The sequence below is a fragment of the Thunnus thynnus genome, chromosome 2 (genome assembly GCF_963924715.1).
Source record: "Thunnus thynnus chromosome 2, fThuThy2.1, whole genome shotgun sequence".
NCBI lineage: Eukaryota > Metazoa > Chordata > Actinopteri > Scombriformes > Scombridae > Thunnus > Thunnus thynnus.
The window spans coordinates 20,914,755-20,928,676 of record NC_089518.1 but is presented as its reverse complement, the minus strand read 5'-3'; the positions used below and the strand labels follow the sequence as shown (position 1 = coordinate 20,928,676).

Here is a 13,922-nt window from a genome sequence, read left to right as displayed (position 1 = left end):
AGGTTTGCCAGATTTTTATTTATTATGTTTCTGTTGCCTTGACACAAAACACTGAACTGATTTGATTGGAAAAGATTTATTACATTCTACAAATTGAGGATAGAAAATATAAACTTCTTGAATAGCTAAAAAAGTGCAAAAAAAAAATCCATCAGTTCTCTACATACACAGATGACTAGCATTAAATTATTAAGATGGCACATACAATGTATAATATGTGGCCTCATAACCAACATGAACACTCAGTTTCTTTATAAGGCAATAAAACTAATTACATGTATGAAAAATATACATCTCACAATTTTGTTTTGATTTCAGTCTTGCAGGCTGTTCATGTCCAGGCTGATCGAGGTCTGCTGTGAATCTGAGAGGGAGACAAGTAAATGTAAACATTCAGTATCCTGTGTCTCATCCGAGAACTCATTCACATAACGGGCAGCTTGATTTTTATCTTTTACCTTCTCCTGGTACCCTTTATTGGCCATCCTCTGCATCTCCAGCCTCAGCTCCTCCTCCTGGATTCGGAGAGCCTCCCTTTCCTCCTCCTCTTCTTGCTCTACCCTGCGTTGCTCCTCCCACCGCTCTTGGAGCTGCTGCTCCACCTGCAGTACACACATGCAAACAACATCAGAACCATAGGGAGTGACAATTTACTCATGAAAAGTAAGCTGCTCAATATTTCTATTGTGCCATCAGTTCTAGAGGCTCAGACTGATGTCTTAAAGTTGTCAAACATTAACTTTAGTCTGTGGAAAAAAAAGTGCTATGGAGATAGAGAACCACTGAAATAAATGCCAACCTGAGCATCTATCTCCTGCATCCGTGCTGTTCTGCGGCTATCCTCTTGTTCTTTCTCCCGGCGCCTGATCTCCCTCTCTGTCTCCAGCTCCTGGATCAGCTCTTCTCGTCTCTTCAGGGACTCCTCCTGAGCCTCACGGTTCTTCTGCATCTTCAGCTCTAGCTGCTGTTGTCTCCCAATAAGTACCTTTCCAAGAAGACAAATAGTTTATTTAAAAGTCATATATATTTAATTACACTCAAATGAGGTTTCAGTTGCATTTCCAGCAAGTTTACCTCATGCATGAGCCGCTCTCTGGCTCTCCTCTCCTTCTCCCACTGTGCTTCTCGTTTCTCCCATACGTGTTGAGCTTCTTCTCTAAAATGAGTGAAACACAGTGTGTTTGTATTTTAGTAGATGAGGAGACTGTTCTGCGGAGCGAGAGCTTACAGAAACCTGCTGCTCACCTGTGAAGGATATCAAACTCAGCCTCCCTCTCTCTCTCTAACTGAAGCTGCTCTTCAATCACATGTTTCATCCAGGCGGCATCAGCGATCGCCCTTTCCCTTCGCGCTGTCTCTATCCTTCTGTCCTCCTGCTCTCCTTCCATCAAGGCTGCCAGGATCTTGCGGTCAGCCTCCTGGTGGGTACAGAGAGATTCAAAAGACGTCAAAACCAGAAAATATGGATTACATATAACAAACCATAATAAAAAAATCAGCAGAAGTAGACTCACTAGTTCCTCCTGCACTTGCTGGGCTCTCCTCTTCAGCTGAGCACGATATTGTCGGATCAGGAAACGCCTGGTGGAACACAAATTCAATGATCCCAGTGCCTGACAAGCATGAAGTATCATCTGACTTGTGACCAGTTATCTGCAGAAAGAGCTTCCCTTACCCCATATCAGACTTCTTTCGCCTTTCCTCCACCTTTCTCCTCTCTTCCTCTATGTTCTCCAGCTCCCACTGCTGGACCAGCAGAGCCTCTTGTTCCTTCTTTAGACGAGTCGCCTGAGATAGAAGAAAACATAAAAATGTTTTGGTTTTTTCTTGCAATATCACTTTTCCCAACACAACTACTTTGTCCAAGATCTGAATACCTCTTCTTCCCTCAGCTTCAGTTCTTCCATCTGTTTGCGAAGTTCTTCTGCTCTCTGATGCTCCCCTTCTTTCTTTTTCTCCTCTGCTTCTTTGATCCTCTCCAGAGCTTCTTTTCGGGTCCTCTCATACTCATTTTCAAAGCGCCTCGTCTCCTCCCGCTCTGTTTCTTTTTGCTGTGTGTTTAGAGAGATGGGTCACTTACATTAGGTGTCTAAACATTCTCAATTATGTACCATATTGAAGGGATTAACCTGAGTAGATTTCAGATTCAATACTGTGCTCACAGATGACATGACTGTTAAATAAAAAAATGATTTGCCACATAAATAATTAGTCAAGTAAAAGGATAATGACAATGTTTAATGACCTTTGTGTCACTGGCTTGAGGGAGGTGATACCTGTAAATACTGGCGGACAATTTTTATAAATAAAATTGAGTGTTGTACACCAACTCACGATAAGGACCTACAGGTTAAAAGCTCTCCCGTGATGGTTTGTGCAGACAGCTGTGATGAGTTTCCTACCTGTTTCTTCTCGGATATCTGCTCTTGCCACTGGCTGATAACATGATCTTTATGTAATGCCGACTCAACCTGTGGACAGATTAAAACCAGGAGTTGTGACATAGATGAGACGAGATACCGATGAACCTGACCCCTAGCGGAAGCGATACCAGAACATTTTATTCTCTTGAGTCAATCCTGGACTCAGGTTAACAGAAAGGCATGGAATATCTGCATCACAAGCCTGATTAGTTTCCAGATCAAGTGGACGTCTTGACTATAAGTGTCCATTTTCTCTACTCATGGAGCTCTTCAGACGTAGGGATAGTCACAGAACTCCTGAGGCCATTTATCACTTTGTCAACAGCCAGACTTTGTAGTAAGAGGTTTGGCAATTTGTCACTTTTGCATTAACAGTTTAAACTTAGCTACCTCTCGCAAGTCTGTGTTGTTTTTCTTCCAGTGCTCCTTCAGCAGCTCTTGTGCAAGCTAGATGTAAAAAAGAAAAAAATAGCATTATGAGCATTATTCACTGAGAGCAGACAACCATGCAGGCAAATATGCAACTACTTCAGTTTAACTACCTTCTTTCTTCTCTCCTCTCTCGCTGCACGAAGTTCATCAGTTTTTTGCACCAACTGACTTGCCAAAGTGCTCCGGTCAGGGATGACTTCCTTGAGCTCTGCCTCCAATCGGTTTTGCTCCTCTTCCAGCATCTCGCGGAGTCGATTCCTGCGCTGCTCCAGACTCACTCTCTTTTCCTCCTTCAGTCTCTGTTCATGGTATGCTGACATACTAATAAAGCAAACGGAAAGAGACATTTATTGGTTTTCCTCTGGCCTTATTGTCTGTCATTTGTATGTAGGATGATAAAACTGATGAACAGGTTGGGAGAGCATATGAGAAGATCCTACAAGATTATTTATGCATTCATGATCGTGTTATTATTTACACACATTATATAACAGCACATTCATGTGAGGTTACACAGATTTAATATTCTGTATACCTACTATATAGCAAACAGGCAACTAAACAAGGAAAAAGCAGCAGTGACTTGAACACTATTACTCTTGTAGTAGCATATTACTACCATAATGATATTTAAGATATTACTAAATGGAAAGATGATCAACATTTCTATTCATGGATAAACATTTAATTGATACGTATTAATGATCTTTCTTTCTTATCACAAGCCATAAGAGCAAGAAATTGGATTTATTGTGAAGATGTTAATATTTACACAATTAAAAGGCAGGAAAATAAGCGTTCTCTTTTAAATGACATGAACTGTAAATTTAAGAACTAGGCTATGTTGATGTTTGTTGATTACATGTTATTAAGTGTCTCTCACCACATTAGCTATATATGTATTTGTGAATGATAAACACTATGAAGATTATCCCTCCAATTTGAGATTTACTTGGCTACACCTACAGATTCAGTCATGTCCAGAGATGTTTGTTTTTCATAACAAAGAGCACTTGTGAGTCTGTGTTGCCTAAATAAATAGCCTAAGACTTTAGCAGGGGCAATAGTTTACAAATCATTGTCTCTTTTTACATTTTTATCTTTATCACACAGAGCCCTTATACATAGGATGATAACTTACAGAGTTGAAGGAGGAGGACCGTACACAGACTTGTTTGTTTCATCAACTTCTTCTTTATTTAAACAGCATTGTGCTGAATTGAAGCCCAACATTTCAACTTCATCAGGGGCCAAACAGGAATACTTGGGTGAAAAACACTTTTTATACATTTCCAAACATCACAAGGCACCCTATAGGATAATCATATCATTTAGTAATCAAGCCATAATAATATAATAATGGTGCCATAATGTATAAAGCAATCACAGGTGGCAATGCAGGTGACACAGATGATGGTGATGTTTTGAAAATGTATATAAAGTGGTTTTCAATCCAATATTTCTGTTTGGCCCCTGATGAAGGCATAAGATGAAACGTTGGGCTTTGATTCAGTGCGATGCTGTTTTAAAAAAGAAGTTGATGAAACCAACAAGTCTGTATGCGGTCCTCCTCCTTCAAGAATTCTAAGACTACCAGCACCAGCATAAATTGGAAACAGAAAACATCGCTAACACAATACAAAGCAATATGATGTATCTGCTTTATATGTAATGTCACAGAGACTTCTGAAGTTGTTGGTGAAATTCTGAGTTAATTGAATGAGTTAGCATGAGGTTACCTCTGCTGGTAGGATTGCCGGGAGCTCCACACAGCCTGTTTCTGACTGCGGACATTCTGCTGCTTGAAGTACTGAGCATGCAGCTCCCACTGCTGCCGCCACCGGGCCTCCTGCTCCCTCTGCCGGGCCAGCTGTCCGGCCAGCACCCGGGACCGACTGGGCACATAGGCAGAGAGGGTCGGCAGAGCCATGGACCTGAATCACAATTAACATACGTTATAACATACGTCACCCTAAATAACGTTGCTTGTTTGCTAATTAATTGATTAGTTACCTGGCCAACTTGGTCTAAATATTTGAGTGTGTGTGTGACAATGTCGCTGTCTCACACAAGACAGAGATAAGCAAGTAAATTTTGTCTTTATTGATGGTGTCGCTATGTAACATTTATCTATATGGACAATTAGCTAAGAGAGAAAACCTAAAACAATAAAAACAAAGCGCTAACATCACACATCTACCCAGCAACTGTAAGAGCTTTTATAGGTCAAATAGTACAACTTCTTGCCTTCACGGTGGTTTAGTTGATTTTCCACTCTTGATCCTTGTCTAATTCAGTCGACGTTTTTCATATCAAGGAAGAAAAGTCGTCTTTATTTAATCCCTCCGTTATCCTTAGTTACCATGGCTGTTACAGCCCCACTTCCTAGTTACTCTCACGCTACGGGATGAAGTAAAGGACAAACTGTGGTCCTGAATAAAAACGCGAATCGTATTTACTTCAGATATTGATGTAAGTTACCAAAAACAGGCAAAAACAGATAATTCAACGTAACGCCACTTTTTCTTTACTAATAAAGTGAAAGAGGTTCACCATCAAGTACACTGGAGAATGAGAAATTCTGGGATAATTTCGAGAGTGACTGGTTGGAGGAAATGTCAGTAAATCGATGATATTGAGCTTATTTCAAGTCCCAACATCAATTCATGTCAGTATGACTTTTTACATTATTTTGGATGAACTGTTAAATCATAAAATCAGATGCCCAACTAAAAGCCAATATTTAGTGTTTTTCATAGACGTCTACTATTGTAAATACAGACCTCTGGACATTTTCTTTTTCTTTTCTTTACTTCTTGTTGGAGCCATTTCAATGGTGGCCATTGGGTGGTGCTGTGGATGTAGGACTAATTGATAAAACGGTGCGTCAACACTTCTTTCCTTTTTTATTAAACTACTTAATTTTGTGTATATTTAGAGCCTGAGCCCAAAGGGCGAAGACCCTATTGTATTTTGTGTGTTTGTTTCTTTCTTCTTCTTTGACCCCCTAAACATGCTCAAAAACTCACCAAATTTGGCACGCACATCAGGTCTGGTGAAAAATTTGATAAAATGTAAAAATTAACCCCCAAAGTGCCAAAATGTGCTCGAGAGCGCCACCTATGTATCTAAAATGTCGTAGGAATGTCGTAGAGAGATCGAACCAAAACTCAGTTATTCGTCTCATCAAAACCTACAAATCATACGCTGACACCCCTGACCTAAATCCAAAAGGAAGTCCGCAGTGTGCTCATCAAAGTACGGCTTTGCGCCAATTTTGGACCTTGAATAAACTAAAGTAAGTAAAGTAAGACCTGTCAGCCCAGGTCTGAAAACATCTACATGCCTGTGACAAAAGCCCTTGGACTGCGCCACACTCCAGTTACTTAGTGTTTCTACACATCTGACAGCAGTGTTCAATCCTTACTTTTTTTTTTCAAGGAGTACATGTGCTCCTAAATGAAAAAAATTAGGAGCACACATATAACTTCAGGAGCACACTGAAAAATGTTCAAGTAACAGTTTCTTAAAAAAAACAATTCATTACATACATATTTACAATTTATCACATACCTATTTAAACTATTTGTGTGTGTGTGTCTGTGTGTGTGTGTGTGTGTGTGTGTGTGTGTGTGTGTGTGTGTGTAAATCACAATTTATGTTGTTTTTAGGGGTGCTCAATTATGGCAAAAATCACGATTATCTTGTTCAATATTGGATCACAATTATTTAACATGATTACTTTTTGACTGCCATTTTTGCCAGTTGCCGATGTTCATATATGCACATATTTTTTCCCACTTGGCTGAGGAGACTATTACACATGCAATCATATATTGTACTAATGATCAAGAAAGACTATAGCCTATATGAGGGAAGAACTTGAATGCTGAGCTACTGAACTCTAGTCTTCCTAAGTTCTTCCTTCATATATTGTCTTTCTTGATCATAGTATAATCTATGCTTGCATGCATGGCCTCCCCAGCCAGCTGGTAAAAATATGTGCATATATCAGCATCGGCAATCGGCCACAATGAGTTGGAAATATCAGCATATCGGACACATTCCTAAAAATAGACTTGATGAAAATTAGGAAATTAATTTGTTTTACACACAAACTCATCAAGGGTTTTCAATTTACTAATTGAAATTCAAGTGAATGGGCACAAAACCTGCATGATTTTTATGACACAGGTGTGAGCAAGGCAGCCATGTCTCACCCTGCAGAAAATTCTCATCCTCACACTGTTGAGATTTGATGTTTCGCCATGACAAAGGAAGTTGCTATAACTTTATTGTAAATGCTCCAGTCTGCACCAAACTTTACATGTTTGATAAGACTCCCGGCCTGAACGCGTCTACATGACAATATTCCATCAGTGATGCAAACTGGCTGAATAGCGCTACCTACGAAATTTCAGTAAAGCAGCCCCAACAGCAGGCAAAATAGTGGACAAAGGAAGTGATGTTTATCTCCTTCTTGCACTGTCTGTAAACAGCCCGGGTCTGAAGACATCTACATGCCCGTCACAGAAGCCCTTCGATTGCGCCGTGGCCCGACGTGTGCAAGGGCGCGAAGGCCCGTTCAACACTGCTTGCAGCTTTAATTTTGACTGTTATGCACAACAAAATCAAGACAAATTCCTTGTATGTGCAAACCTACTCGGCAATAAACCTGGTTCTGATCTAACTATTATTTTTCATTAGACTTGTCTCTTATTTTTATTTATTTATTTATTTATTTATTATTATTATTATTATTATTATTATTAGTAGTAGTAGTAGAAGTATATAGACTATATCTTTTATTTTCCTTTACAAATCTCCACAATATTACACTGTTAAAAACTCTATCTAGTAATAATCATCATACTCACATACTGTTACTCTGACTGTAGCAGTAATATACTACTACTATTATTCTTATTACTAGAATTACACAAATTGAGACCTATCTAGTATCAAAAGTGCAGTGTCTAGAATTTAGTGGCGTCTAACAGAGCGGACTTACAGAAATGGAATATAATACCCATAAGTATGTTTTAATTAGTGTATAATCTCATGAAAATAAAAATCAGAATGAGCTCTTTACATCTACATAAGGAGCGGGTCCCCTTCCATGGAGACTGCCATGTTGCACCGCCATGTTTCTACAGTAGCCCAGGACAGACAAACCAAACGCTGGCTCTAGAGAGGGCCTTTCGTATTTTTCGCGAGTTTCTCGGCCCTGTAGGTTGTTTCTTCATAGGAGAGAGTGAGGGGTAGTCAGTTTGTTGCAATCTGCAACCTCACCACTAGATGTCACTAAATCCTACACACTGGTCCTTTAATGTACATTTTGAGATGTTCCTCAAAACTCCATTAGTTGGCAGTAAAGCAGCAGAAGTGATTAAACACTGGGGAAAACTGATGTCAGCTGATTTGAGCACAACAGGTGCTGTTCCTGCTTGTTCTGGACTGTTGTCTAAACACTGTTTATTGACCCTTTTACCCAACAGGTAACAGGTCCATCAGTAGCAAGTTGATAACATGAGCCGTCGGCTGGATATTCCACCACCACCTGGATTCAATGTACGTGAAATGTGTGTGTGTCAGAGAGAGAGAGTGTCTGAGAAAGAGGTGTGTGTGTGTGTGTTTCTGTGTGTGTGCAGAGAGAGAGGGAGAGAGTGTCTGAGAAAGAGAGGTATGTGTGTGTGTGTGTGTGTTAGAGAGAGAGAGACTGTCTGAGAAAGAGGTGTGTGTGTGTGTGTGTGTGTGTGTGTGGGATTGGGGTGGGGTATGGCACACAGCCTCTGCTTGGTGTCACTGTAAATCTGCAGTGGAGGTTGACAGCCTGTTGCTATCATTTCAGGAGGTAAGAGTGTGTCCAGACTAAAAGCGATGGCTTTGCTAATGGAGCACCAGTTCAGACAGCTGCCTGCTGACAGACAGGTGGAAACAAGACCGTTTCTGGAGGCTGTGTCATACCTTCCACCATTCTTTGGTAAGTGGAGTTTCCACGTTGTGACACAGTAGAGGCCATGCAGATACCAGTGACATTCGTTGATATGAAGTTGTGTGAAAAACTTATTCTAAGATGTCAGTGGCTGCAGAGAAGATGGGCGCCTCTATGCACAAGTGTACAGTTATACAGCTTATTATGATGATTGAGTTGTCAGAGGCTTACAGTTGCAGTATAGGCCAGATTTAGAGTATTGGCTAAGTGATATTAATTAGTTTAAGTATGTATATTTATAGGTGTTATATAATTTAAGTGCTGTTGACTGTTAAATTGGCTGAAGTGGCACCAAAATGCAGGATTTTAAATGATAAAAGTCCCTTGCAATTTACCTTTTTTCCACCATTGTCACATTTTCATGTGGGATTTGTTCGACTTTGATTAATAAACACAAAACTTGTTGTGAGGGAAATCTGTCACAACACTCCCTATCAAGCGTAATGAGACAATCTTGCTCTTTCCAAAATGATAATCTTTTTTGGATCGTGTTTCTCTTCATCAAGCTGTCCACAATCCTTTTGCATGCATAATTTAATTCACTGCCCTGGATTTTAAGTTGTGAAAATTGATTAGGACGGTGTTGAGTTCCCCTTGCCCATTCACCGGCGGCATGGTGCATCAGGGCATCTTTGTGCGGCTTCATTCTGTATTAATATGCCAAAGGTCCTCTATTGAAATTGCCATGTGAAACCCTTGAGAGGAACCAAGTCTGATGTCGATATTAACCTCTTTCCTCCTTGTCACCATTGTTTTTCCTGACCTAGAAAATGTCTTGGCCAACTTTCCTACAAGCCATTAAAGCCGTACACAAGCATAGTTCACCCATACAGGTGTTTTCAATTATTTTACCTGATTGGACCTCTTCTTTAGGACTGTGTGGACACAGTTTTCAGTTTTCTTGCACTTGTTATAACTTTATGATTAAATATGCAGTTTAGTGACCTTAACAAACTCCCAGCATGACTCTGTCCAACTTCAACCTTAGAAGAAATCTAATTAGCCAGAATAATTAACACATATATGGGTGTGCAGAGCCCTTAACGAGCCAACAATGATCAAATGAGGCCATTTATTAATACCACAGTATGTAAGGGCTCCTTCTTGTTAGAAGTTTATACATTTTTGTTTTATTAATTTTTAGTTTATGTAAAAAATGATTTTACTGTTACTTTTCAGAGATATTCTCTTTTCTTGCCTACTGTTTCCAATTTTATATATATTTGTAACAAATATCTTTATCCTGTGAAGAGAGTGGAAAATATTCAGTAGACAGAGAAGCATACAAGATGAAGATCTCTCCGAAACAAGATATGTAGCCATCAGTGTTGTGGCGATGCATCACATCGACACAATAGAGCGGACTATGTCATGAGTAGTTTCCACTAACAGCTCAGGGCTGAAAGCTGTCTGTTGTGTCAGTGGGTCAACCAGGAGCCATGTGTGGTCGGGACTCTATATGTCATTGTTCACTGTCCTGTCACCAAATGCTCAGGTACTCTAGTAGCCTAATTAAAGGACACCTAACAATAATACTGTGATGCATCTGTGAAAACGGTGGATACTTAAGAGGCCTAATCCAGGTGGATTTGCTGTACTGTCCAGCGTTATTGTCAGCGGCAAGACTGTTGAGTATCCACTTAAACATTTGCCTTATGTAGGTTAAAAGTTAGGTAAAAAAATTTTCAACACTTTACTGAAACCATATCATGCATACTGTATATCAAATTAAATGTTCTGATCCAGGATGGTAACGTCATGGCTGTGCCATTTCATCAGTTTGGAAAATTCAGAATGTCTTGTACATATTTTAAACCCTGGAATTGTGGCTCAAAGCATGCAAAGTCAAGAGCTTTGTGTCCCTGTGTAGTTAGTAGTAGAATTTATACATTTTTCACACGTTTTCTCCATCTAACAGTTAATTTATACATAACACTAATGGAAAAGATGGAGCCTCTGAAAATGAGTTACACTGGGGCTTTCAGATAATCTTAGTTGTCACTGGCAAGTTTAAATATTTGGCATTTTTCTTGATTGCAAATTTATGTTTATGATCCAAAAGTTTCAGATGATACTATCAAACAAATTAAATAAACCATGTATACATGGCTTCACTTTAAAAGCTACAGTTCCAGTTATCTCACTAACTTCCTAGCCTCTGAAGTTTGTCACCTTGAGAAGCTAATAATAGTTTTTGTTTACATATACTGTGTATTGATTTTAACTTTTGACATGTTTGAATATATTTCTCCTCAGACTGCCTTGGCTCTACTATTTTTGCACCTATTAAGGCTGATATATCAGGGAATATCACAGTAAGTACAATCATGCCATCACGTGTATATATCCTATCATATTTTTAATTTATGTTGTAATATATTAATATATATTGTGTTTCACTTTAGAAAATCAAAGCAGTTTATGATACCAACCCGGGACGGTTCAAGACACTCCAGCAGATTTTGGAGGCGGAGAAGGAAATGCATGGAGCAGAGTGGCCCAAAGTTGGAGCAACATTGGCACTCATGTGGCTGAAAAGGTTTGAAAAACTTAACATTTATGTGTTTTTTTTAATTGTTCAGATGTGTGTGTGATCTTTTGAGTAAAGTCTGCACCCCTAATCACTGTGAAAGTCTTCTTCATTAACCAGGGGTCTACGATTTATCCAAGTCTTCCTTCAAAGCCTGGTGGACGGTGAAAAGGACGACAACAACCCAAACCTCATTCGGGTCAATGTCACTAAAGCGTATGAAATAGCCCTGAAGAGGTACCATAGCTGGTTGGTGCAACAGCTTTTCAAGGTGAGGTCAGAATTGTCAGATGTGTCCTTTACAAGAGACACATATCTAAGAGAGCAGATTTATGCTTGGTCTGTGTTATTAATTGAGAAATGTACCTGCATGGGTTTAAAATGCATGTAATTTTTGCTTTTAGGCAGCTCTATTTGCTGCCCCACATAAGTCAGATTTCCTGAAGGCTCTCTCCAAGGGCCGAGACGTGAAGGAAGACGAGTGCTTGGAGAAAATCAGGAAATTCCTAATCAACTTCTCTGCCACCGTTGACGCTATTTATGAGATGTATAACAAGATGAGTGCTGATCTTGACTACACAGTCTGACTGCAGGACATTCCTCGAGCCTCCAGTGATGCACTTTGTTTACAAAGTAATTAACATTGGTCAGGTCATCTGTTGGTTCGCCGGTGGAGTGTATTTATGATACGCTGTGGTTACAAATTAAATGTTTGTGCACTTCCACTCGACTTTGCACCTTTGCTGGCCTTCTCAGTACATCTTTCCCCTCACTGTTATTTGATAGTGGGAGATGTTTCCCATAGCAGCTGCAGATTTAAACGCTTTATTTATTTATTTTGTTCACTTTGAGAAACCTGTCTCTTTAAAAAAAAAAAAAAAAAAAAATTTAGAAAAAGTATTGTTAGAAATTTGTATGCATAATGATGAGTAATGTCATGAATGCTACAAAGAATCAAACTTACTCAACAGGAAACCAGCACCAGCACTGTCAACATGGAATATAATGCAAAAACTTGGTAATAATAATTGATACCTTAATAGTGATCATTTATGCTTCAGAAACTACAACTATTGTAGTTACTGTAAGTGACACCTTGAAGTCTTTAGCTTCCTAAATTTTAACTTTTTACAGTGTTAAAATCGGTATTTACTTCAACTTTTACAAATCATAGACAGTTTATCCAATATCATGACTCATTTGTTTTCTTCCACCATACTAAAGTTAAAGATGTACATACAGTGTTGTTTATGACTTTTAATATTGCACACCTATTTGTGCCTTAAGCTGGAGATACAGAGCATTTAAGCGACCATGTCAGCTGTTCCGCCTTTTGTCCTGTTGCCTCGTGTACACCAGGCAGGCCAATTGTGATAAAATCTTAATTGTCACTGAAGGGCTGGTCTGTACTCAAAGTGAGTCACTTCCATCCTATGCAGGACTTGCAAATGTATCTTTACTAATCTTCCAAAGCAATGTGTTCTTCAGTCCACTCTCCTCTCAGGTGCTTTACATAAAACTGAATATGTACTTTCTTAAAACCTCACTGTTGAGAGAATATAAAGTGTTGCATCACAGCTTTTTGCCTTGTGTGTATGGTTGTTAGATAAATGGGAAATTTCAGATACTAAGCAAGGCTAGACGTCAAATGTGATATTTTGACAAAATGTCAAGCTTGAATAGAGGAAATGCTGATGGCCTTTGGTTAGACAATACTGAGTGCATGCACTGAAATGTCTGAAACTACTTTGCAGTGTAAAATAACAAATCTTTTATTTTCAACTTATGTGTACCATAATTTGCAATAAAAAAAAATCTGTGCTTCTTAAGTTTCTTTCTTTTGCATCTCTACACTTTTCCACCGCTTTTTTCCACAACATCATAGATCAAAGTAAGAAACTGGCGGTGATGGAAAGTATTTAAGTACATTTACTCAGGTAGGCTATTGTACTACTGTACATTTAGATGTATTTGTACTTAACGTGAGCGTTTCAATTTTCTGCTGCTTTATACTTCACCTCCATCACATTTCAATATGGAAATTTACATTTTTTGCATAGTTGTCCAAGCTGTAGAAACTAGTCACTTTAAAGATCAACATTTAATAAATAATGTATTGCATCATGCATCATGCATTGTTACAGATGAATCTACTCAAAGACAGAAAGTATAACAGTATAGACAACTGTTAAAATTAGCTCCACCTGCAGCTTTAAAATGCTGCGTAATAACTGTCCAGTTATAATGTAACACTAAAAGAGTCCATTCTGCTGTTTCATGTTTTCACTTTTGATATTTTAATCGTATTTTGCTGATAATACACCTGTCTGTGTTTCTAAATAGGTAAAATTATGAATGCAGATTTTTACTTGTGGTCATACTACAAATAAAAATACAAATAATACTTCTTCTACCACTTGCATTTGGTCTGAGATTAAGCTTCCTTACATCCTGTAGGGGTCAACTACAACACTGGTATAAATTAGTAAATATTTACAATGAAAAAGGCCCCTTTAAAAGCTTTAAAAGTTATGAATAAATA

At 38.8% G+C, this 13,922-nt stretch overlaps 2 protein-coding genes across 2 annotated transcripts; one reads left to right on the top strand and one right to left on the bottom strand.

Moving 5' to 3' along the window:
* Positions 1-57: 57 nt before the first annotated feature.
* Positions 58-5,276, bottom strand: tchp (trichoplein, keratin filament binding). Its single transcript, XM_067609586.1, has 13 exons — positions 5,103-5,276; positions 4,595-4,789; positions 2,966-3,176; positions 2,814-2,870; positions 2,403-2,471; positions 1,878-2,051; positions 1,676-1,788; positions 1,515-1,581; positions 1,246-1,418; positions 1,075-1,156; positions 800-985; positions 459-602; positions 58-364 (listed from the first exon to the last, which is right to left on the bottom strand). Exons 2-13 carry the CDS (start codon positions 4,783-4,785, stop codon positions 332-334), a joined length of 1,500 nt encoding a protein of 499 aa, XP_067465687.1. The 5' UTR covers positions 4,786-4,789; positions 5,103-5,276; the 3' UTR covers positions 58-331.
* A 2,834-nt stretch (positions 5,277-8,110) lies between these two features.
* Positions 8,111-13,188, top strand: gltpa (glycolipid transfer protein a). The gene is made up of 6 exons (XM_067576477.1): positions 8,111-8,426; positions 8,707-8,838; positions 11,107-11,165; positions 11,256-11,389; positions 11,501-11,651; positions 11,785-13,188. Exons 2-6 carry the CDS (start codon positions 8,736-8,738, stop codon positions 11,965-11,967), a joined length of 630 nt encoding a protein of 209 aa, XP_067432578.1. The 5' UTR covers positions 8,111-8,426; positions 8,707-8,735; the 3' UTR covers positions 11,968-13,188.
* Positions 13,189-13,922: the final 734 nt, after the last annotated feature.

Coding starts and splice junctions, on each gene's coding strand:
- gltpa (XM_067576477.1), top strand. CDS start 8,736: ATGGCTTTGCTAATGGAGCACCAGTTCAGACAGCTGCCTGCTGACAGA. Junction 11,166..11,255: donor ATATATCAGGGAATATCACA/GTAAGTACAATC, acceptor GTTTCACTTTAG/AAAATCAAAGCAGTTTATGA. Junction 11,390..11,500: donor GCACTCATGTGGCTGAAAAG/GTTTGAAAAACT, acceptor TTCATTAACCAG/GGGTCTACGATTTATCCAAG.
- tchp (XM_067609586.1), bottom strand. CDS start 4,785: ATGGCTCTGCCGACCCTCTCTGCCTATGTGCCCAGTCGGTCCCGGGTG. Junction 1,789..1,877: donor TGAAGCTGAGGGAAGAAGAG/GTATTCAGATCT, acceptor CTTCTATCTCAG/GCGACTCGTCTAAAGAAGGA. Junction 1,419..1,514: donor AGCAAGTGCAGGAGGAACTA/GTGAGTCTACTT, acceptor TGTACCCACCAG/GAGGCTGACCGCAAGATCCT.